The 24004-nt window shown below is 40.8% G+C and overlaps 3 protein-coding genes across 9 annotated transcripts; all 3 read left to right on the forward strand.

Moving 5' to 3' along the window:
* The first annotated feature begins 4052 nt into the window (after positions 1–4052).
* Positions 4053–13143, forward strand: LOC114802036 (uncharacterized). 7 transcript variants are annotated; one of them, XM_029000645.1, is made up of 11 exons: positions 4053–4354; positions 4591–4674; positions 4762–5013; positions 5137–5316; positions 5436–6131; positions 6642–6692; positions 8065–8201; positions 9828–10814; positions 11137–11289; positions 11478–11570; positions 12403–13143. In XM_029000645.1, exons 8-11 carry the CDS (start codon positions 9828–9830, stop codon positions 12721–12723), a joined length of 1554 nt encoding a protein of 517 aa, XP_028856478.1. In that variant the 5' UTR covers positions 4053–4354; positions 4591–4674; positions 4762–5013; positions 5137–5316; positions 5436–6131; positions 6642–6692; positions 8065–8201; the 3' UTR covers positions 12724–13143. The 7 variants fall into 7 exon arrangements, with proteins under 7 accessions (XP_028856478.1, XP_028856475.1, XP_028856479.1 ...); XM_029000642.1 differs by having other exon boundaries at positions 6666–6692; XM_029000646.1 differs by having other exon boundaries at positions 4769–5013; positions 6666–6692.
* A 5884-nt stretch (positions 13144–19027) lies between these two features.
* Positions 19028–20435, forward strand: LOC114802038 (serine/threonine-protein kinase 25-like). Its single transcript, XM_029000650.1, has 5 exons — positions 19028–19143; positions 19320–19361; positions 19440–19521; positions 19670–19735; positions 19910–20435. Exons 1-5 carry the CDS (start codon positions 19037–19039, stop codon positions 20318–20320), a joined length of 708 nt encoding a protein of 235 aa, XP_028856483.1. The 5' UTR covers positions 19028–19036; the 3' UTR covers positions 20321–20435.
* A 1286-nt stretch (positions 20436–21721) lies between these two features.
* LOC114802037 (probable uridine nucleosidase 1) lies at positions 21722–23241 on the forward strand. The gene is made up of 6 exons (XM_029000649.1): positions 21722–21743; positions 21821–22022; positions 22100–22285; positions 22405–22516; positions 22578–22714; positions 22885–23241. Exons 2-6 carry the CDS (start codon positions 21840–21842, stop codon positions 23239–23241), a joined length of 975 nt encoding a protein of 324 aa, XP_028856482.1. The 5' UTR covers positions 21722–21743; positions 21821–21839.
* The last annotated feature ends 763 nt before the right edge of the window (positions 23242–24004 follow it).

Below are 24004 nucleotides of genomic sequence, written 5' to 3' on the forward strand. Positions count from 1 at the left end.
TACATGCTGATATAGTAAAGAATTCATCTGTGAAGTTTTGTTCATATCCTTTTGTGAATGCACCTCTTGCTTTAGAAATTCTTACAATGTCGCCTGTTTTGTAATTGAACGTAACATTTTTCTGCTTCGCATCGTTCACACCGTACAATGACTGAAACACTCGTGCTTCATTTGTAGAGCAGACCTGTGCAGGTTTCATTTTAATGCTACGATGGTAGCTGGCATTGTATGATTTTATTAAATCAGGAAGTACGTCTATATACCTTTTAGAATTGACCGATGTCAGATATCGCCACATTCTACCCTTAATAGTCCTGTTAAAACGTTCGATAACGCTTGCCTTTAATTCGCTACCTGTGGCAAAATGGGTGATGCTGTGTTTTCTCATTAGATTTTGAAATCCTTTGTTGAAAAACTCCTTTCCTCGATCGGTCTGTAATTTTTGAGGTACTCGTCCTTCCTTTAGAATAGTTTCAAATGCTCTAGTCACCTCAGCTCCGGTCTTGTTTTTTAAAATACGAGCCCACGCATGTTTACTAAAAACATCTATACACGTTAACATGAATTTATAACCATCATTTTCCTTTGAATACATAGACATGTCAACAAGATCTGCTTGGAATTGTTTGTCTATACCATACACCACGACTCTATTCCGCTTGTATTTTAAACGCGCTGGTTTGTGTAACGTGTATGCATCCTCCCCTGATAACCAGTCAGAAACCGTCTTATTAGACAACCTGACCCCTGTATTTTTAAACACGGCATCTTTTAACCTTGTTTTACCACCGAAGGAGCCCTCGCTGTCTGGCGTATAGTAGTATGTTTTTAAAAGGTCAGTCATGATGGGTTGCTTCGTGAAATAATGACACAATCTATTTTGGTTACACATAATTTATTTTCAAATTATGCGTTGTCGAGGTATTGTAAAAATTTCACACATATATCTAAATCTCTCTCAATAAGGTATGAAACCAGCGTCTCGACGATGGTATAAACATTCATTATAACATTTTCACGCGGTTTAACAATACAGACATCGGTTACGTAAGCACACAGCGTTATGATGTGGCCTATTTTAAAACTATGATTACACAACATGCTTTCTATGATCCTACATATAGATGCATGACAACACCCGTCACCATTTACACACATGTGTACAAGATTACACCATACTATAGAAATTCTTCTGGCTAACGTCATGTGTTTTTTGAGATTGTCCAAACGTATGCTAGATGTCACATAAATACTGTTAAAATCAATCACTTCATCCGCAATAACATTACACAACAATGATGTTAGTTCAGATTTAACAAAATCTTTTGACAGACTGAAACCCATGTTTACAGAACAGCCTTCTCACCCCAGCTCTTTAGCGCTTCATAAATTACACCAGCACTTTGTGAGTCAGCAAGCCTCTCAGTCATCTGATCCAGCCTCTGGAAAAAGAAAGGTTCATCTTCTAATTCGTAGGCCAGCGCCCCCACAGCACCGTTGATTTTCTGAGGATGTACATAGAGGCCGCACGCTGTTAGAACGTTTGTGATGAGGTGGTGTGTCTCAGGCTGGAAAAGTCTCTGCTTTATCTTGTCCATGTTGGTCATGTAGAAATATCCCTCCGGCTCATAGAGACACGGGTGTTGGGTCTGACTCGGATGGTCCACCATGCAGCCGTAACAGGTCTCCTGTAGCAGTCGTCCGACGATGTTTTGGAGGATTCTGCACACGCAAAACTTTATGGTTTTAAAAGCTTTTAGTGTGGAACAAGCCAATTCGTCGCCATCCCACGGGTTTGAGACATCGCCCGCATGTGCCGCCGCCGGTGGTGGCTTCTCATCAGAGGTTTGCAGCGACGGGATGTCTACCAATGGTCCAGGCATGTATGTCAAATTCTGCAACCACAGACTGTCACCCAGTTTGTCGATCCAACAACAGTCTTCAGCAGCATCAGCTGCACCATTCAGTCTAACAGCCATGACTTAACAGAACCTGTGATCACTCAGATTGTGTTAAGGGTCTGAGGTCCTGTTCTGCTTTTTAATGGCTAGCCGGTGTGGGGGATGGTTCAGGGTGTGACGTGGCATTGTCACACTCCACCTCCCCATGAAAAAGGCACACCCTGATTTCGTTGTATCCGGCCAAAATCTCGCTCCATTTAAACAATCTGTCAATCTTCTTGAAGACATTGTGGAGTATGGCCACATCACACCACGGGTACATCACTTTCACATCCTGTGGCGATCCATACACACGGCGTTCACAGTCTGGCACCACACGACTGACATTCTTACCACTACACACGTAAATGTAAGACTCTGATTTCCGCTCTTGACATCCACCACACATGTAGTAGTGGTTTTGATCCGTAGCACCGGTCCACGATATGTAGAAAGGCCCCGTATTTACATCTTCAATCTTTTTCCACCCGTTATTCTTGAACAAACACCAGTCTTCAGCATAAAACGACACACATAATTGGTCGTCCGGTGTAAACTCCTGGTCCGTGTCCACCGAGTACAGTCTCACATGACGCTCCTTCTTGTCAAAAATATAACCGCCGACACGTCCATCGGATAACATCCATTCGTATTCTTCACAGTCACCAGGGTTCTGAAGAAAATTCACCAAGGATCTCCTTTTTGGCGCAAATGGTGTATCACAAACTATCCTGTTTGTAACAGGCGTAGGCGTAATACGTCTCTTCATAGCTGCACCAAGTGGGCTGGCCATTGTAACAGAATCTGTTGTACTCTGTTCAGAGACATCCTACGCCTCTTTTATTACCCTATGCCACTGTGGTAAACACACACACACACACACACACACACACAGCACCTTAGCCATAGGTATGGGTTGGGTTAGAGAAGGGTCAGGGAGAAGGGAAGGAGGTCATAAATTACGCGCAGGGTGTCCGGTGGAGAAGGTAGAAGGCTAGGAGAACATAAATTACGTGCAGGGTGTCCGGTGGAGAAGGGGAGAAGGTAGAAGGGTAGGTGGTCATAAATCACGCGCTTTTTCCTTATGCCGATATGTCATCAATCATTTTTGACATAAAGTATATTTTAATCACTACTCACATGGATAAGGGGAATAAGATATTTATTCATCTGAAGGGGGAATTTAAGGGAGTTACAATTTGAGACTTTATTTTAAGTTTTGTTGTCTAATGATCTGCTGACTCAGCTTCTTACCTCCATGCAAAAGATTGTTGGGTCCAAATGCAGAGAAGAAGTTCACAGTGCCGAGCCCAGGGCTCCATAACCCGCAGTTAGAAGAGGGAGCTTATCATTACTGTTCATTCCCCTCATTCCCCCTTTAAACATTTGTGCATCATTTCCTGCACGGGGGCAGTGGTGGCCTAGCGGTTAAGGAAGTGGCCCTGTAAACAGAAGGTTGCCGGTTCGAATCCCGAGCTGCCAAGGTGGCACTGAGCAAAGCACCGTCCCCACACACTGCTCCCCAGGCGCCTGTCATGGCTGCCCACTGCTCACTCAGGGTGATGGGTTAAATGCAGAGGACAAATTTCACTATGTGCACCGTGTGCTGTGCATTACAAGTGACAATTACTTCACTTTCATTTGTGGATTTTTGTCCACTTTGTACCATGCGTGATCTGTAGGGAAAAAAAAGAAAATGATGCGCAAATGTTTAAAGCGCTTTTCGTGTGTACAAAACGCTGTGCATACTTGTGGATATGATTTTACCAAACGCAAATCTAAAAAAAACATATTTGTGGATACTGAAATATTTGTGAACATCAACATTTATTTGTGGATTGTGTTCTGTGAGTTGCAAATAATTAAGTCCAATAAAAGCTTCCATACTCCTCCCCCGGCGTCCGTCAGGAGAGGCTCGGCACCCACCCTGTCTGCTGGGCCGCGCCGCGTGGATCCCCAGAACTTCCCGCGGTGCGCCGCCATGTGGACGGGTCTGGAAGCGCAGGCCCCTCCGCTCGGGTCATCTTCTCACTAATCGTCTGCCCGTCGTGTGATGTTTGCGTTAGGATTCGGCATTTAAATGTTTTTTTTTCTTTTATATGTTGTAGTTCGTCTTATAATCTCCTTCGAAGGTGACAGAGTTTAACCCGGAGGTGTGAGGGACGGCCCTTAGCAACCCTGTCACTACTGTCAACAGAAGGGGACAGGAGGAACGAGGTGGCCGTCCGAGAGAGGACGTGATATTTTACTCCCCGAGACCATGTCACAGCCACCTGGAGGAAACGGAGCCGGGCGGGACGACGTGGTGAACGCGCTGGTGTCTTCACACGGGTGGCTGCGGGACAACGGGCTGCAGCGGAGCAAGCTCAGCCTCCCCCAGATTCTCACGCACATCGGCTTCAGGCAGCGTGGGGGTAGGCAAACCTTTCTACAGGCTACAAAGAGCTGCGTAAGGTCCCATAACCGGTTATTATTCCATAATTATATTATTTCATCTCTGAAGAAGTGTGTGGGACTGTATGTGAAGGAGGGAGGGAGGGAGCTGGAGATGAAAGTGAAGGTGACTGTTCCCAGGGGGACGTGTGGAATGCCATCTCTCCAGGACCGTATTTAAAGATGGTGCTTCTCGTCTGTCAACACTCTCCTCCAGATTATGTTCATCATCAAGTCCATCTCCTCCAAATACGCCGACGGCATGTTCCCTCAGATCACCGTAGATGGGACTGTCCACAACGTATGAGTACCAATGGCGTTGTAACACTGGCACCAGTAGAATTGCGCGGATGCTTTTTTATTTTTTCTAATTTATTGTTCTGTGAAGATAACAGTTCTGGGAAGAACTGGAGTCCCTCTGCGAGAAGTTGGAGGCTAAAGCGAAGCTGTGCAGCCGGAGGCTGGACTGGCTCACCACAGGCAGCAGGAAGCTTTTCGGGGTCATCCAGGAGAAGAGTGTCACATTAGTGCTGGATGTCGGATGTTCTGCCACGAGGGCCCAGCAAAAGCTTGGCAAGCAGGCCTTGTGTAAAGTGATTTGTGAGCAAGTTTCACAAATGGACTGTTTCAACATTATGAGGTAAGGAACGCAGAACGCTTTTACTGAACGGCAGCAAATCAGGTACATTTCTGTGTGTTATGTTCATGTTGAATATTTGTATCGTATAATTGTTAACACGTTTTACTGTTTACTTAAATACAGTCCTCACGGCACAAGGTGCATGGCGCAACTTTTACAAGAACGTCCACGCAATAAAGCCGATATCAAGAGACGACCTGTGTCTGTGTTGTCTTGAAGAGAGCTACAGTCATTGTGAAACGGTGCAGCACAGCACACAGTGACACAACGAAATGTGTCCTCTGCTTTTAACCATCATCCTTGGTGAGCAGTGTGCAGTACTACGTGTACTCTAATGTGCTTCTCTGGCATGCTGTGCTGTTGGTTTTCATGTCTTTCATGTCATGTCTATTTGAATAGGACTGTTCACATCTTCTCTGTAGGCCTCAAGTGCTGGACAGGAGCTCCCTTCATTTCTACCTCAGCAAGGAAGTTGGAAACAGGACAGGGTTCCAGAAGTCTCTCACCTCTTCTCTCAGTGCACACAACCAAACATGATCTCTGCATTTAACCCATTTTGTGTAGGATCAGCAAACAGCTATAAGTGGTGTTCATGGAGCAATGTATGGGGGTGGCACCTTGCTTAAGGGGACCACAGTTGCCACATGGCAGGTTGATCAATTTAAAAACTTGACCTTCTGATTCTGCTTCCAGGCAACCACCGCCCAACACAATCATCTCATAGGGTCTAGAATTCCATACACAGTACATATTGTTCTGTATATTCCATACACAGTAACCACTTTGGTTGGAAGTATATGGAATAGCACTAAATTAATAGTTTTATATTAGCTGACACTACACTCTTAACCCGGATTTTGTCTAAACCAAAAAATGTAAGCAGTCATCACGTATTCTTTATTGTTTTTTTAAAAAAAGTTGTCACTGCTAAAAAGTATTAGTTGTTTGCACTATTTAGACAAATAATTGACTACACTGATTAAGTTAAGAAGACATCACTCAGTATGTTACGTTTTTGAAAAGGGGGAGGGGCTTTTTGAAGCGGGTCGCTTGAGCAGAGAGCTGCAGCTGCCTCGAGAGACGCTCCAACGGTTAATTTTTGAAAACAACGTGAATCGGTGAGTTTATAAAGAGTATTATCTGCAGATATCTTTCTGAAAAAAAGTGCTAATCCAAAATATGGACCGATGTTGAACTCTAAAAAGATGACAAAGTGTTAATGTGCAGATAGACGTTTTTTTTTCTGTCGGTTCATGGTTTAGATATAACGTTAACTTTTAATTCAGCTATTTTTGTCATTTCATATATCGTAACATTATCCAGAGTGTCTTTGTATGCTCACAGTTTAGCTGCAACGTGTTTATTTCGTTAACTTTGTTATTTTTTTCTTCTGGTTCGCACTTGCATGTAACGTTAAGAGTCCATGCATGTAACTTACATGTGCTTTCCGTGTGGCTAATGCTAGCGTGTGTATTTTTTTTATTTTAAACTAATTGGAAAAAATGCTACTTTAAGTTTTGTATTAGTGATTTTTATATAGCTGTTAACTTATCGAAAATTGGAATATACAAGATCATTACTTGGTTCCTAACTTTTACAGTGGAATTTTATCTGCTACTTTTTCTTAGCTTAGCTTAGCTCTGTTTTCACAGGTCCATGTGAGAAGATGCAGTGGAAGTGTAAGTTTTGTGAATTTATATGTGACAAACGGGGTTACCTATTAAAACATTATAGGTTAAAACATGGAAGTTACAGCAGAACTGTTCCATTCCCTTGCCTACACCAAGATTGTTTGTGCACATTTAACTCCATTAATGCACTTAAGGTCCACTTGTCTAAGATCCACCCGAAAGCCCACAATCCTGAACTGTGTGAAACTGGCCAAATAACTTTTCACTGTGAGTTGTGTGATTTTTATACTCAGGAGGGGGATTTGTTCACTCACCTGCGCAATGCACATTTAAAAGTTAATCACAGAGTCCAGTGTCCATATAAAGATTGTGACTTTCATACTAATGTGTACTCCACATTCAATGCACATAGAAGTAGAAAACACAGAACAGAGAATTGGAGGATGTTCAGGTCAGAATTAGTCTCTCTGTCTGGTAATGTACCTGATGAAATGGCCCAAGTAGATCTTATGCCTCCAAATGACTCCTCTGATTTAGAGGACAGTGATGATTCCACTAATGAAGAGGTTCATGATTTAGGGGAGCAGTTGGAGCACAATCTTGCAGCTCTTTTTTTAAAAGATGCATTCTGTGCTTCACATTCCAGAAAGTTCCATACAAGAGGTAGTACAGCAGCTTGTACAGATATGTGAACTGTCCCAACCACTACTGCATAATTCAGTCAAAGAAATTCTCAAACAATACACAAATATAGATGATTCAACTGTGAGACAGTTAGTCAGGGCTGCCTCAGACAGCAATGTCATAACAAGATTTTTTGGCAAAGAAGGCTCCTTATCAACCACTAAAAGGAGAGCAGCATATTTGAGCAAAAAATTTACAGTGGTTAGGGCAATAGAATATATTGTTGGTAAAGATAGAAAGTGTGGTGCTGTATATGTTCCAATAAATGAAATGATCCAGAAAATGCTGAACAGGGCAGACATTTTAGACAAGGCTCTTACACTACATAAGCCTGTGCCAAATGTGTACAGTACATACAGAGATGGTTCAAACTGTAAAGAAAATAACCTGCTTAAAGGGGAGGAGTTCAGCATTGCTGTTGGACTCTACACAGATGATTTTGAAGTGTCAAACCCTTTAGGAACTTCCAAAAAGAAACACAAATTGACTGCAATGTATTGGGTACTAGCTAATCTGCCATCAAAATATAGGTCTACACTGCATTCCATTCAACTTGCTCTCTTATGTAAAGCCTCTGATGTAAAAGAATTTGGCTATGATAAAATTCTCTCTCCACTCATTAAAGACCTGGTTTATTTGGAGCAAAATGGCATATATGTTGAGAAGCTGGGAGCTTGTGTCAAAGGCACAGTCTTATATGTGGCTGCTGATAACTTGGCTGCTCATTCTTTGGCAGGATTTTTCGAGAGCTTTGCTGTAGACAAGTTCTGCAGGTTCTGCTTGGCAAAGAGGAGTGACATCCAAGCCACAGAAGTCTCATCAGGCCGCTTTGAACCCAGAACAAAAGAAAATTACAACCAGCACGTGCTGGAGGTATGTCGAGATCCCAGTTTAGCTAAACAGTATGGTGTAAAAGGTGAATGTGTGTTGACCAGTAGTCTGCAGCATTTTCATGCTGTTCATAGGTACCCCCCTGACATTCTGCATGACCTTTTTGAAGGCATTGTTCCGGTTGAGTTATCACTTTGCATTTCAGACCTGATTGCGAAGAAATATTTCAGCTTAGAGATGCTGAACCATGCTATCAAAACATTTCCATATGCCTTAAATGATTCCACAGACCAGCCCCAGCCCATTGCCCATGGTTTCTCTACCAAAGGGACCATAGGTGGAAATGGTCATGAGAACTGGGCTCTAATCCGACTACTTCCACTTATTATTGGCCATAAAGTACCTGAAGGAGACAATGCATGGGACATTCTGTTGCTCCTCAAAGACATTGTTGAGTTGGCAGTGGCAACAAAACACACAGAAGAGTCCATCCATTTTCTTGATTGCAAAGTGTCAGAACACAGGGAACTGCTGCAAACTACATTTCCTAATTTCAGATTACGCCCAAAACACCATTTTGTTGAGCATTACTCTCAGATGATTAGGGCATTTGGTCCACTTTCAGATGTCTGGACAATGCGCTTTGAGGGAAAACATAAATTTTTCAAACAAGTAATTCGTAATGCGCACAATTTCAGAAATGTAGCTCTTACACTGGCTGTTAAGCATCAGAAAATGATGGCTTACTATCTAGACTCCAGTTCATTTTTTAAGCCTGTAGTTGAAATGGACAAGGTAACTTCTTCATCAATCACATCTTACCCAGAGAATGTCCAACAAATTTTCTGCCAGAGATTTCCTCAGCTTTCATCAGTTCTTGTTGCATCTTCAGTCTCCATAGATGGAATAAGATACTGTGCTGATATGATGATTTCTGTTGGCTCTTGCTCAGGCCTCCCTAAATTCAAGCAGCTCAAAAAGATTGTGGCAATAAACTCTGAGATCCTCTTTGTCTGCAAAGAGATGACTGCATGGTATCATGAACATTTAAGATCATATGAGCTCTGTGACAGCACTAACCCCTCTCTGTCTGTTGTGCAATTAAATGAGCTTAATGATATTTTCCCTCTTCCAACATACAGATTTGGAGACAATTTGATAGTGACACTCGGGCGCTATATTCTGTGCTAAACAGCAACGCAGCCTAAATGGTCATATTTTAGTTTTGTTTTGTTTTTTGGATAGATGGTCAAACAAATTGTATTTTAAAATGGAAATAAAGCAGTCAGACAAGTTAAGATTTATTTAATGAATTGACTTCTGCTCTATTAAAAAATACATAACAAATACTACAAATATAACCATTTAATAGAAAAAGAAGGTTGTGTTAGTTTTCAATGCAAAGGCACCCAGTGATGTCACAGATTTCAAGATCGTGGCACCTTTGCATGTAACAAAATCTTTTTTTTCTGTGAAATGCTTTCAATTTATATTATTTGTTAATTTTTTTTTTGAAGAGCAGAAGTCAATGTACTAAGATAACTGCATTTCCACTTTAAAACACAGAAAAATGTGATTTAATCTGCATTACGTCATTTTCCTTGGTAATTTCATATTTATCTGTTAATGAGAACATTCAAATTTTAACAAGCTTTTTTTGTGATGCAGATGGCAGATCAGAAGATGACAATAAGGGTCATTCTCTCTGAGGCAGATATAAGAAAGGTCACCCTAAACAGGAGGCCTGCTACTGTGGAGGAATTAATGAGCAATATTAAGGAATCACTGGAACTTCATTACACCTTCAGTATCCAGTACAAAGATCCTGAATTTAATAACGAACTATTCAACCTATCAGATATTGGAGATCTCCCTGAAAAACCAACAATCCAAGTCATCCCAGTAATTGAGCTGGTTCCTGTTCCTGTTTCAGCACCTGCAGAAAGCTTAGATGACAGCCACAGTACAGCAGATACCGAAATCCTCTCACAATCATCTCAAGAGAGACAAACGCAGTGGCCAGAGCAGTTTGATGTCCCAAATTTCTCTGTTGACGTTGAATATAGACTCAGGCAAGCAAATCTGCTGTATCTTAGGGATGGAACACTCCTCAAAGTAACCAAAGATCTTAAACACGAGATCCTTGAGAGATTGGCAGAGACTATGTATGGCTTCACAGCTTATCCAAACAATGCTCAGTTTGAAAAAGCTGCAGCAGCACTGATAAACAAGCATCCATGTCTCCAGGAGAAAGGCTCAACCAGTTGCTGCAGTGGTTGGAAGAACAGTTTAAAATATAAAATGGCTAATTATAGGTCAAAGCGCAGACAATCAGGATGCCGTGACGTTGCAGTAAATGCTGGTAAGCGTGGAGGCCATTCAAGTCCAGGAGAACCAGCTAACAAAAACATTAAGAAGGCAAAAAAAGGCGAGCTCAACTTCTTACCCAACTTTCCAGATGGATTTGACCAGACAGGCCTTGAGGATGCCCGTAAGATCTTGGTCGATGAAATGCAGAAACGAACACCAAATGGACAACTTGTGAAAGTCAAGATGGACCTTACATTTGCACTAAGAAGAAGAGAGGTGGTGGAGACAAAGCCTGCCATATGCCAGATGGTGGAACGCTGGCCTGCTCTTTTTACGGAGGATCAGGTATGTTCAAGAGTCTTTTCTATGTTTCTATTATTTTTTGATGCCATTGTTCAATTTCATTTACACAGTCATCCTGATGACTTTATTTAGATTAACACAATTTTTTGTTAATATCTGAGTCCATATAATTAACAAGACACCAAATGTATATGGATTTTGTATGAATTACAATTGTTCACTTTCGTTATTTTATCTACATCTTGGACAGCATACGGGTGTGTAAGATGAATATATTTTCTCACACATAATACAAATGCCTCCATCCACAGTTTAATTTAGTTTTGAAATATAATGCTCTGTATTGTGTACTCTTATTTTGCAGGTGTTCTTGGAGTTCAACAGGATTGTAGGAAAGAACCTCAAGCAGGAATTTTATGAAAGCATTGATCAGCACAGTCGTCATCTAATTGAGATTTTTCGCTCTAAGAGAGGGAATGTCGGACAGCTGTTGACACAGCTTTTACAACAAACCAAGGTTGGTGCATTGTGTACTTATTTGATGCATTGTTGTTTTTTTTTTAATTAATATAAGTAATAAAAACATGTCACATTAAGTGATACTGTAATGGTTGCCCAGTACAATCAAATTTGTACTTTACTGATCATGCTTTCTTGTAGATCAGTTCTTATTATTCTGTCTTTTTTTATTTTACTACCCAACAGACTCAAGAGCCAACTGATATTAGAGCAACGGTGCTTAGAGGTCTGCCAATTGTCCTTGGTGACAACCCCACTGACTTCTTTAAACCATGCTTTGTAAGTAACTTATTTTCTCCAAGGGTATCTTGCACCAAACTGCATAATGATTTTATTAATTCATAGTATTTGTATGTGATAAACATAACCATTAAACTTAAACCATTAAACACTGAGAGAGTAGTAATAGATCATTCAACCCTTTTTCTAAAATTATCATTTACTTGCATTTACATGTCAGTCAAAACCCATAAGACTTTTTATGTAAATAACAAATTTTAATTTCAAAGGTTTTTCTTTCCCTACATTAAACTGCAACTTAAAGGTTTAAAAAGGTCATAAGTGCATCATAAAATAAATTCATGTGAATCAAAAGAAAGAAATGTCTATTTCTGTTTTGATGATGAACTGTCCTATAGGTTTTGGGGTACCGGTCAAAGTTTGGGGTCAGTAAGACTTGTAATGCTTTTTAAAGAAGTATCTAATGCTCATCAAGGTTATATATACTTGATCAAAAATACAGGAAAAAACACTTCCGTGTGTGTGTGTGTGTATATATATATATTTATCACAAATACCTTGTGTGATTCTTCACCCAAGGTATTTGTGATAAATATATATATATACATTTGGTGTATATGTATATATGTATATATATATATATTTATCACAAATACCTTGTGTGATTCTTCACCCCGTTACAACACACACACACACACACACACATGGTCAAAAGTTAAAATATTATTATTATTATTTTTTTTTACTAACCCTTTTAATGAAGAGTTGAAAAAGCAGTCATAACTAATTCATACATTAGTTTGCATGTGTCAGACTGTTTAACATAATTAATAGTTATTTAATGACTAATGTCTTGAATGTGTTCTGTTAGGACTCTGCTGATGATCATGTGTTCCAAGACCTTGACCTTGGAATCCTCCTTGTTGAGCGTGAAGGTGCTGTCTCCCCATCCTCTCTGCATCTCAATCCAGCCTCATTTAAAATTGTCATCGAGGGAGAAGTTGTGATGGAAAGCATTAAAGACTTGCCAAAGGCTATATGCCTTCTCTTTGGACTTACGTATGCACTTCATCTAAACTACCCCAAACCAATGAAGAACACATTCCAGTTCATCCAACAGGTACTTCTAATGGTGGGCCACACTGACTTGAAGCCCAGGTTACAGACATTAAAGAACCAGCTTGCAATTTAATTTTGACAGGAGTGGCTGTTTACTGTTCTTGATGTGCACAATTAATCTCTGAGGTGATTCTCTTGTTTCAAATGTCCTTTCATTGCTGCAAGTTAAATTAAACCAGTTAAAAGAGAAAGAGGTTAAAAGAGAAAGAGGTTAAAAGAGAAAATAAAGAGTTAAATTGTACCAGTTTTCTGTGGTAAAAATGTTTAAAATGCACAGTGGTCATCTTTGTTTTAAAGAGTTGACTCAAGTTTTAATGCTTATCCAGTTTTAATGCATGTTTAGCCATTCAGAGGGATATGGCATATTGTTGAATATTATGTGTGCATGTTACTGTAAGCAATTTGTACAGTTGTTGACTAGCAAACAAGAATTGCATGTCAAAAAATGTTACTTGTCTTTTGTATGACAAGTTCATATATGGATGAATACACTACTGCCTGTTTTTATGAGCAATAAAAACATTGGAATGCGGTTAGTTTATTTCTTTAACTAGTATTTCTTAATTATAAGGCATTAAGTAATATAACATCAATACTTAGAATTAATATTCAATAAGATTTTTTTATATAAATTGTACACCAAAAAAATTGTGTGAACTAATGGTTTTCAGTAAAGACTACTAATGCAAACCTGATTTGTCTACTGCACCCACTAACATTTTAATGTTTATAAAGCTTAACCCGTTTAGTTTTAGATTTGTAAAAACTAATCTTGATTAGTGCAACGGGTTTCCACGCAAATTTCTAGTAAAGTCAACTAATTCGGGTTAAGAGTGTATGGTCATGTAATTCTTGTGTTAGTATTCCCAATTTATTGTGGACTCACAAAATGAGGAACAAACAATGGAAAGATGGAGAATCCTGAGAAAACCTTTTTGACATCTTTATTTCCTCTAACTGTGTGTGTGTATTTCTCAACTGGTAGTACAGTTCAGGAATTTTGATTTATGAACTTCTCTCCTCTGACAGCTTCATAAAACCGACCTGAGAGAGAATTCAGAATGACAGAGAGAGAGAGAGCGAATGGAAATGAAGCTGGTGCATTCAAACTCCTCCTCTCAAATAAAACCCACACAGCTGAGGCTCAGAATTAATGCTGTGCATCTATACCGCCATACATATTAAGGGGTGCAAAGGTACAGGTATCCCACGGTATGCTCCATACCTCGGGGGAAAGGGGCAAACTCCTCCTGCCGCCTAAAAAGGTTTGTGTGAGTGTGGGCCAATTCACTATGGAGTTTCTCCAGTTCAGAACACCTCTGCCACACCCATCAAACAGAACCATGTGAGAGGACAGGCATATCCTTCAGAAGATGGACCAACACTTTGGAGGATTAGGATGCAGCAAAGATGGATGAATAAACAATTGGCAATGATATAAGGTCATGTTAATGCCCAAGATGTACATATTGCAGTCCTAATAAGATTAGTAAACTAATGGAAAATAATTTGTGGACCTGTTGACATGCCAAACACGTAAACAGTTCACAATACTCACGTCAATAACATCCTCAGGTCTTATTTTCACACAAACTGATTAAAAAGTGAAGACTTGCTGAAACTGTGCAATCCTTGTGAAAGAGGAAGACAGGGGGTTTAAAGCCCTGAAGAGAAAACTACATTTTTGTACTGTTTACATATTACATATTTCTACATATTATGCCCCATTCCCAATATAAATTAATTTAGGGTGTCCAGATTTGAAACAAGAGACCCACACACCAGTCAAACATGAACAGTCACGGAAAAAGCGATAATATTCACCCTTTGTTTTCCGAGACATTGATATCCGTTTTGTAATGTAACCTGCTTAAGGAAAAGTTGTTCACGTTCAGCGTGCTCAGATTGTAACTCGGTTACTGTCTGCTTGGGGATTCGCGCATGCGCAGAGAGATTCGCACAAGCACGCCGACATTGGAGGCTTTTTGCAAGTGATTGTTCAGTTTACGTACAAATAAAGGTTTCAAAGAAAACAACGTCACAAAACTGTGGAACATTATGTTTTTTCCCGATGCTTTACTCTAATTGTGCAGATATATACCCCAGATGTCGCTTAAGTACGGGCGTCTAAGGGAGCGAATGCGTCAGCAGAGCTGCCATCTTGGGACGGGGTAGCGCGGCATTTAATTTTGAGAAGCATTTTTTTTATTGTCTTGGTTCGTCAGACATGTATTTACGACCGAGTCATGAATGTGTTTATAAAGAAACGGTTTTTGAAATTATAGCATCATTTTAAGTTCATAATGTAATCTGTATATAGGTATCCGCATATTTGGAACCCCGTCCAAATATGGCGGCGCTATTGACGCCTGCTGAGAGGCTAAACGCGGCATCTGATGTTTATATCCATGTTTTTATGCAGGGAATAATGACGTTTCCAGATTGCCAGATAATTAAAACCGATCAGATTAACCTTTATTACAGTACTTATAAAGGAGCTTCTGATGGGTGGGTTGCTTCACACTACCCACCCTAATATACACAATAATGATGATGATTAAGGGCTCTTTAATGTACAGGTACATTTATATACACTTTAAAAAAAAAAAAAAAAGGGGGGGGGTAGAAGCTTCCAGTTGCAATACACTGAAAAGCTGAAATAAAAATTACCTGCTGTTATTTCATCAGGAGATCCGATGCACTGATACTAAAGTGCATTTTAAAGTTTTGGACAAATCTTGGTTTATACTTTATTTTTTCAGTATTTTACTGCGTTATTTTCACCCATCAGCTATCGCCATCTAGTGGCAGGAGCAGGGATTTTTTGTACGCGTCGCGTCAATGGCGCCCAACCACATAGAGCGCAAATGCACAATTCAAATTTGCGCGTGACCGGCTGTTTTAAAAGATGCTGCGCTAGAGGGCGCTCTCACTCCACTCTTCATCTTCGGCGAGTGCGGTGAGTGAAGTTCAGCTCTTTTAATTGATCAAATATTTATAATGTTTTACAGAATCCACACAGGAAAAAGTTAATTTAATCGTGTTGGAGGCATGACATGGTAACCAGACATGGTTAAACAGGTCAAATTTAGCTTCTGTTTAAAGTTAATTTTCATATTATGGATTGTCTCCATGATGAAATTTTCGAATTAATTTTTGTCAGCATTACTGACGCGGTTTTAGTTGGTTTTAAAGTGAGATGCCAGTAGCGGAAACACATCTTATTTTGATTTTGCAACTATGCATTTTGTTAGTACTGTAAAGTGTGTGGAGGGGGAAAAAGTAGATCTTATCACCCCAGGTAAATGGATACTTGACTGAAGTTCACAGAAAGTATATAAAATTAATTTTAATATTGAGTATTGTTTATGGACGTGTTTCCATGAGTAAATGTTTGATGCTCATTGCTGAATTTCTGTGTTGATCATCGGTTGCCATGGTAACCAGAAGTCACTGACTCAATTGCTAATCTCCTGTAATTCACAGAAGCACCCAGAGTCCCAGGTCTTAAAATGAATGTTCTTCTGTATCTTACTCAGGGAATTGCGAGCGAAAGTGAGCATTGAGCGAGCTGATAGCAAGCAAATAAAGCGACAGAGCATCACTGAGATCATATACATCCAGATCATCAGGACCAGGATTGTCATTGAACACCATGGACATAGACTTCGGTCATGATGTCCATGAGCATTTTAAACTCCTGGAGTCCCTCGGGTGTGGGGCTTTTGGGCATGTGGTCAAGGTAAGGTCAAACTTGCAATTACATTGGATGTGAACAATCTGAGGAGCCAGAAGTCCCAGATTCAAACCTACTTACTACCATTGTGTCTCTGAGCAAGACACTTAACCATGAGTGTCTCTAGGAGGACTGTCCCTGTCTCTACTGATTGCTCTGGATAAGGGCGCCTAAAAAATGTTGTAAATGTAAATGCTCCACCCAAAGCGTAACTCTTCCATCATGCCGCATACACAAGGCTGAATACCAGATAGATACGTGCTGATTCAAGAATATTGGAGTCTGGTCATCTGTTAAAAGACATCATTCTTTAAAATACATGTATGATTAAAAAGAACATAACTAACACAAAATTCTACTGAAATAATACATAAAGATAGGGACATTTTACAAATATTGAGTTAGGAACAATATCAATATAACTGATACAATATTTTGATGCAGTTTTGATGTCTAAATATATTTATTCTTTAAATTTATAACCATTGATAACCACTGGTACGGGACCTTTGCAGAGTTGCTGCCATTTGATCTCCCACTTAACATGTACAGACCTGTGCGTTGTGCATGTCCATGTAACGGGCAGGAAAATCTACATAATGATGACATAATTTTAATATGAATTCAAAATACAGCTGCAGATCTTGTCTTTTAAAAATGGTAGAAAATAGCTGCAGCATAAAACAAAAAAAGTAACAAGCAAGCAAATATTTAGAAACCAAAAGTATTAATGAGGTTTGAACTGCAGTGATATTGTCTCACATCCTCTCCTTCCTCTGTGAAGTCCATATCTGTAATATAGTAGATGAAGGCTGTCCACTTATTCTCAAATGCCTGCTGTTGACCCTTTAATATATCTGTAGTTATCTGTTCCACTGGTAGAATTGACAACATTTGTTTTATCCACATATTAATTCTTAGCCTGTGAGTTCGTTTCCATAGCAATGCAATGCATTTCTATAAATGCTTGCTCATGTCTCCTATAAGTGTGTTTTCCTGGGTATAAACCCAGATGAAAAAAAGAGAATGTTTTCATCTTTTAAAGATCAAAACATAAAAAAAGTTTGATGGTCATTTCAATGACTTACTTAAAAACATTTGAAAATTCTTACACCACCACAAACAGTGATGTAGCATACCTTTGGATTTTGTACATTTTATGCACATATTTGTTTAAAAAGTGCATTAATAAATTCAAAACTAAATGGATTAATTCTTATGTTCTTTCTATGAATAGACGTTTTGCTTTTGAATGTGTAGAACAGCAGCTGATGCTTTTCTTTGCTCTTTGTGCTGCAGGCTCAGAAGCGTCAATCTAAGGACCTTGTGGCCTTGAAATCTGTGCACTGGGATGATGGAGGTGAGAGAGATACAGTGTGTGTGTGAGAAAGTGTCATTTGTATTTAACCATGACCCAACAGAACTTTAGTGTTGTGGTCCAGCTGAAAGTTCTGCCCTGAGCTTTTTGTTTGGGTCTGTATATCTGTGTGTGATGTGAAATTTATTAGTGCAGTGACTTGGTAATAGATTGCGTGTATATCCTATCTTTTTATCCTGTCTAAACATGTGTGTTGTCTGTCTTTCTGAAGCTGTCATTGACCCCTTGCAAGAGATACGCCGGTTGCAGGAGTGCAACCATCAGAATGTGACCAAATTTCATGGAGCCTACTTGCAGTAAGAATCCAGAGATGTTGTTCACAACTTGAGAGTTTCTGTTTCTAAATCCTTGTGATCATGTGACTGACCGAGACTCAACATTTGTCCTTCTTCTTTAGGCAGGGGGAAGGTCTGACCCTCATTATAGCCATGGAGTTCTGTGGTGGAGGGTCTCTCCGTGATCTCTACAAAGGTAACACTACAGTGCCGTTCACTCTGAGTTTTCTTCTCCTGTGTTTTCAGGGTGGCATTTCATGTTTGCTTTGTTTTCTGGACAGATTTTGGCACTTTTTACAAGGGGGAGACGGCTTATGTATGCCGGGAGGTCTTACGGGTAATTATTCTTACACGAACAAACCCACCCACACACATACACACCCACACTTAATACTTTTTCCAGATCTGTATGTGATGTACTTCCTCTTTGTGTCCACTAGGGGCTGAAGTACCTGCATGGCCAGCAGATCATGCATCGTGACATAAAGGTATCTCATCACACACCAACACCAAACACAATCTGAAAGTTATGAGGGTTCTTTACTGTCTGATTTGAAGCTATATTTACACAGAATACTATTCATTACTAGCGTACTGTCATAGCTAACTTGTGTGTGTCTGTGTGTTGGTCTACAGGGACAGAATGTCCTTGTAAACAATGTTGGCGAAGTGAAGATCTGTGAGTACTGACTTCAAGAAACTATTTTTTCAACCACTTCCTGTGAAGTGCAATAAAGAAGCTGGATGTGTTTAGATTTATGGGTGAAGAAAGAATGTGAATACGACTGTTTAAACATTTCTTCCTGCAGGCGATCTGGGTGTGGCAGCCAAATTGTCAGACCCCGGTGCCACGTTTCAGACTGCAGGTACTTACCAATGGTAAGTTTCTTTCAAAACCAAATATTCATCCTTGTGTGTGTGGTGTGTCTCTCTGTGCTCACTTCTCCTGTCTGTGTGTCTGTTCTCATACAGGATGGCCCCCGAAGTCTTCAGGCCGATGAAGAATGGCCCATACAATCAGAAATGCGATATTTGGTCACTGGGCATAACAGCAATTGAGGTCGCTACAGCCAAATATCCCTCCGGCTTCATGGACCATCACCGGTAAACAATCACACACACATACACACACACTTTTCATAGCCAGCAGAGTAAATGGAAACACAAGTACAGCATATGCTGTTTACTTAACAAATTTGGACCAACTGTAGTCCCTTGTGTGTGTGTGTGTGTGTCTGTTCTTAAGGCTGATGTGTCTCTTTCTTTCTCTGCGTTTTCAGGAAAGCTGCCTTCATCTCACAAGTGAAAGAGGAAGGAAATTGGTGAATGTTTTCTTCATTGCATACATACACACATACACACAGCTAAATTGCAATTAATCCGGACAGTTTTCTTGTCAGGTCTAGGACATTTGAGGACTTTGTCCATCAGGTCCTTACTGTAGATCCACGAAGGCGGCCTTCAGCTGAAGAGCTGCTTTTGGTAAGGAAACACAAGTCAGAATTGTAACTCTACTGACATATTTCCCCTTACATATACCCATATACCTTGATCTCGTATTTTATAATATAAACAAAACTAAAACCAGTACTAACACTCTGTGTGTGTTTGTGTGTGTGTCTGTGCGCAGCATCGATTTGTTAATGGATCAAACCTAAAGCCACATCAGATGGCTCTCCGGCTGGAGTGCTATGAGGTAAGTCTGTTGGCCCCCCTCTATCTCACCCAATACCCAGTCCTTATCCCTGAGTCTTCGTGTTCAGAGGAGAATTTTGGTGAACTTTGAATACAGAATAAGTGATTTTAAACTCAGCGCCTATTATAGTGCATTTGTGTATTGTGTGTTAACTTAATCCCTGGCTGGTTACAGAAATACAAGATGTGGAAGAGGAAGCAGCAGCAGCAGCAGCCAGGCCCTGCAGACAACCAGCAGCCAGGCCCTGCAGACGACCAGCAGCCAGGCCCTGCAGAAGACCAGCAGCCAGGCCCTGCAGAAGAGTCTGAGGGGTCTGTGTCTGCTTCACAGATAGTATTGTCTTACTGCAAGGAAGAGCTGAGTCTTGAACCAGGCCCTGTAGAAGACCAGCAACCAGGCCCTGTAGAAGACCAGCATAAAGGCCCTGCAGAAGACCAGCAACCAGGCCCTGTAGAAGACCAGCATAAAGGCCCTGCAGAAGCGCTTGAGCACCAACATCGCTGTCACAAGAAGCTAAAAAGAATCAGAATGTTCTTCAGGCGAGTTTTTAAGATCTTTTGCTGCTGCTCAAGACCTGAAGAATAGACATTGTCACGGCTGCCGTCCCACCACCAGAACCACATCCATTGGGCCACCAGCACCATTCTGTTCTTGGATAAGCGGGCCGAACACCTCCAACACCCACAGACACCCCTGACCCCCGTCCACAACATAGCAATGCTTTGCCTTGGCCACGGCCCTTGACTCATGCCGTGCTCCTGCCAAACAAAACCGCATTGAGCCAAACCACGCCCAGGCCGAGCCAAGCCACAATCAGGCCAAGCCAAGCCACGTCCCCCTCGAACCAAGCCATAACCAGGCCATGCAAAGCCATGCACCTGCCAAACCAAGCCCAGGTTGGGCCAAGACACATTCATGTTTCTCGTCCAGGCCGAGCCAAGCCCCGCCCATGCAGAGCCAAGCCACACATCTGCTGAGCTTAACCAAGCCAAGCCCTTTGCCGAGACACAACCTTTCCACATTTCTTGCCCAGGCTGAGCCAAGCCATGCCCAGGCCAACATTTTTGTACATTTGTGTATATGTACATTTACATGTGGGGTGGTAGTAGCCTAGAGGGTAACACACTCGCCTATGAACCAGAAGACCCAGGTTCAAATCCCACTTACTACCATTGTGTCCCTGAGCAAGACACTTAACCCTAAGTTGCTCCAGGGGGACTGTCCCTTACTGATTGTAAGTCGCTTTGGATAAGGGCGTCTGATAAATGCCGCAAATGTAAATGAACATGTGTATATGTAAAATAAACTATTTTATTATAAAATAAAATGTATGTCTGTTTTTTATGTCTGTATCATGCTTCTCTGATTTATCAAACCTGTGTGCCCTGCTCTGTGTTATTATCACATTACCATCAGTGAAAGTAATCAGTTCTGGTTCCAAATATGAATACAATCTTTCATAGTACAGATTACAAGAAAAAGTTTAGGATGCGGATTGATCCTAAAAATCGGTACCAAGTTGGTATCAGTATTGGATTGGTACTATCACAATGGTATTGATATTTTCACTCTTCTATTTCTGTACCACGTTCGAACTGAAGGTAAGAGTGGGGGGGTGGGGTGGGGGTTGGCTAAGGTGGAGGTCAACTTCATGGTAAGCCAACCTGAAGCAGAGGCGGTTCTATTAATGTCTGTCGAATACAGAATTCATTGCTAACTGTACTTAGGTATAAAACACTGATGGCTTGATGTTTGAATGAAATATGTGTTGGAAATGCTTAAACAAGCTAGAGCACTCAATTAAATCACTATACATGAGACCCTCTGTGTTCGATAACACATATATTGGAGGAATTGGACCCCAGAGACAGATGCCAGAAAGTTACACTGCTGGGGACTTTGAACCCTGTAAACTTTTACACAAGTGAAAGCAGAAACAGATTGAAGTTAATGATCTACAACTGAGCAACATATTAAGGCTTCAAAGGAAAAACCAGTCTGAAGGCAGGTAAGTTCTGACAACATTTCATCTGATGATTATTTGCACCCAAAATTAATTCTCATACTGAACCATTCGCCTTTTAGAATTTCGTAAGCGTGTGTCATGGCACAAAAGCTGTTGCTTATTGATACTGATTGTGGCATTGACGATGCCCAAGCAATCATGATGGCCCTGGCAGAACCCACTGTGAAGGTTGTGGGGATAACCTGTTGCTTTGGGAACACCACTGTGGACTATGTTTGCCAGAACGTGGTTAAAGTTCTGTCTGTCTGTGAACGTTCGGAGGTTGGTACGAATCACAAACTGTTCTGTGTCTGTGCTGTTCTCTGTGCACCCGGACTAACTCTGACTTTCTAACCTAGATTCAAGTGTTTCGAGGGGCCTGCTGTCCCCTGGTAGGTGGTAAAAATGACTTTACCGACCACTTTGGAACAGATGGCCTGGGAGATGTTCTGGAGGACAGAGACTCGGAGGTGTGGAAGGATAAAATCCAGAAAGAGCATGCTGCTCTCGCCATGATCAGACTAGCATCTGAAAACCAGGGAAAGGTGACTGCTAGATCTTTTAATATGGTGATTTTTTCCATTAATGCCATTTGTGCTAACTTTAATTTTATTTTTCTAAAATTCTAAAATTTCAAGAGAGTCGGGTCTTTTGCTTTCCGTAGATTTCTCTGGTGGCGGTTGGTCCATTAACAAATCTGGCCATGGCAGTCAGGCTGGACCCCACTTTTCCTCTTAATTTGAAGGATCTTTACATTATGGGAGGAAATATGGAAGGTAAGAGCACAATGTGAAGTCACTTCCCTGTACAGACTTGAAAGTGTGGCTTTGTTTTCAGGAAAAGGGAACATGACTCCATGTGCAGAATTTAACTTTGTAATGGATCCAGAATCGGCATATGTAGTCCTGGAGGAATACCTCTGTCCCACACATATAGCAACATGGGAATTTACCTGCAGAAATACACTGCCTTGGGTAAGATCTGTATGTATTTTTTAAATTTGCGCTGTAATCAAGTGGTTAGAAATCCCATTGGATGCTTTTACGTGTGACAAGCATTAACTGACAATAGAGTTCTTTTAAAATCTATGTGAATGTATTCTACTCTTGTTTATATGACATCATAAGATGCATTAATGTTCCAGGACTTTTTTGAAGACATGGTGAACCAAGACACAGCCGCAGCTAAATTCATGAAGCTCATCACTTCAAAGTGCTGGGCCTTCTCTAAGACGTTTGGTGAGAATAACAGGGATGTGCACTTTGGACAAGGCTTTGTGCCCTATGATTCATTTGCAGTGGCTGCATGCATTGACCAAAGGACAGTGACCGACAGCATCCAGTGCCCTGTGCGCGTGGAGCTGCAGGGGAGCTTGGGACGTGGCATGCTGGCGCTGGACCCCACCAACATGCTGAATAAAAGCCACAGTGCGTCAGTCATGAAGTCATGCGACCAAACAAAGTTCTGCAAGCTACTCATGGCATCCCTAAATCAGCCTTAAGTCAAATTCGTAACAATAAACTTCTCGTTGTTACATACAGTTGCCAGAGAAATGCACATTTTAGTTCCCTTGTGCATATTTTGCATAGCTTGTGAATTAGACATTGAAATTGTAAACTTTCAATGTCTAATTGAAATTCAAGTAGCATTGACAACAAATAAAAACCAATTAGAAAAAAGGTCAAATAAATGTCTGTGTCAAATAAATGTCATTGAGGTGGATATAACTTTATTATTCAAAAACATACAGATGTTCATTTTAAAGTGATGCAGCACTTATCCCATATGGCCATATCCATCTATAGCTGTGTAAAACCATAAAAGGGCAAAATGTTGACAAGGGCAGCAGAGTTTTCTGTATTATACTCGCTATATAGCTTTTACATACTTGACAGTAATAAATTTAAAAGAATTTGTATGTCATTCACTTGGAAACCGGCTTAAAATAACTTAATGTAGGGGTAGTTAAAGGGAAAAAACATGGCATTATATGGCATTTTTTGAAGCAAACAATGGCTCAGGTGCCAATTCTGTCGAAGTTGCTGGGTCAAGGTACAGGGGTCCACCGGCACTGGGAGGATTGGGAAGATGTCCAAATGCTCCAGGGGTTGTAGGTGCAGCTAGCATCAACGGGGGCTGGAGCAGGAGGAACCAGGCTGGTGGGAGGGTTTAAGGAGTGCAGGGATGAGTCTGCGCTGTTTGTCCAGATGGAGATGCTGAAAGGTTTGGTGACCCAGGGGTTGCAGCTGTGGCTCAGGATGGAC

The sequence above is a fragment of the Denticeps clupeoides genome, chromosome 13 (assembly GCF_900700375.1).
Source record: "Denticeps clupeoides chromosome 13, fDenClu1.1, whole genome shotgun sequence".
NCBI lineage: Eukaryota > Metazoa > Chordata > Actinopteri > Clupeiformes > Denticipitidae > Denticeps > Denticeps clupeoides.

Bases quoted from the DNA above. Each gene is read 5' to 3' on its own strand.
- LOC114802037 (XM_029000649.1), top strand. From the start codon at position 21,840: ATGGCACAAAAGCTGTTGCTTATTGATACTGATTGTGGCATTGACGAT. The intron at 22,286-22,404 runs GTGACTGCTAGA...TGCTTTCCGTAG, and splicing joins CATCTGAAAACCAGGGAAAG to ATTTCTCTGGTGGCGGTTGG. The intron at 22,715-22,884 runs GTAAGATCTGTA...TTAATGTTCCAG, and splicing joins GCAGAAATACACTGCCTTGG to GACTTTTTTGAAGACATGGT.
- LOC114802036 (XM_029000641.1), top strand. From the start codon at position 7,599: ATGATCCAGAAAATGCTGAACAGGGCAGACATTTTAGACAAGGCTCTT. The intron at 10,815-11,136 runs GTATGTTCAAGA...CTTATTTTGCAG, and splicing joins CTCTTTTTACGGAGGATCAG to GTGTTCTTGGAGTTCAACAG. The intron at 11,571-12,402 runs GTAAGTAACTTA...GTGTTCTGTTAG, and splicing joins ACTTCTTTAAACCATGCTTT to GACTCTGCTGATGATCATGT.
- LOC114802038 (XM_029000650.1), top strand. From the start codon at position 19,037: ATGAAGAATGGCCCATACAATCAGAAATGCGATATTTGGTCACTGGGC. The intron at 19,144-19,319 runs GTAAACAATCAC...CTGCGTTTTCAG, and splicing joins GGCTTCATGGACCATCACCG to GAAAGCTGCCTTCATCTCAC. The intron at 19,522-19,669 runs GTAAGGAAACAC...GTCTGTGCGCAG, and splicing joins CAGCTGAAGAGCTGCTTTTG to CATCGATTTGTTAATGGATC.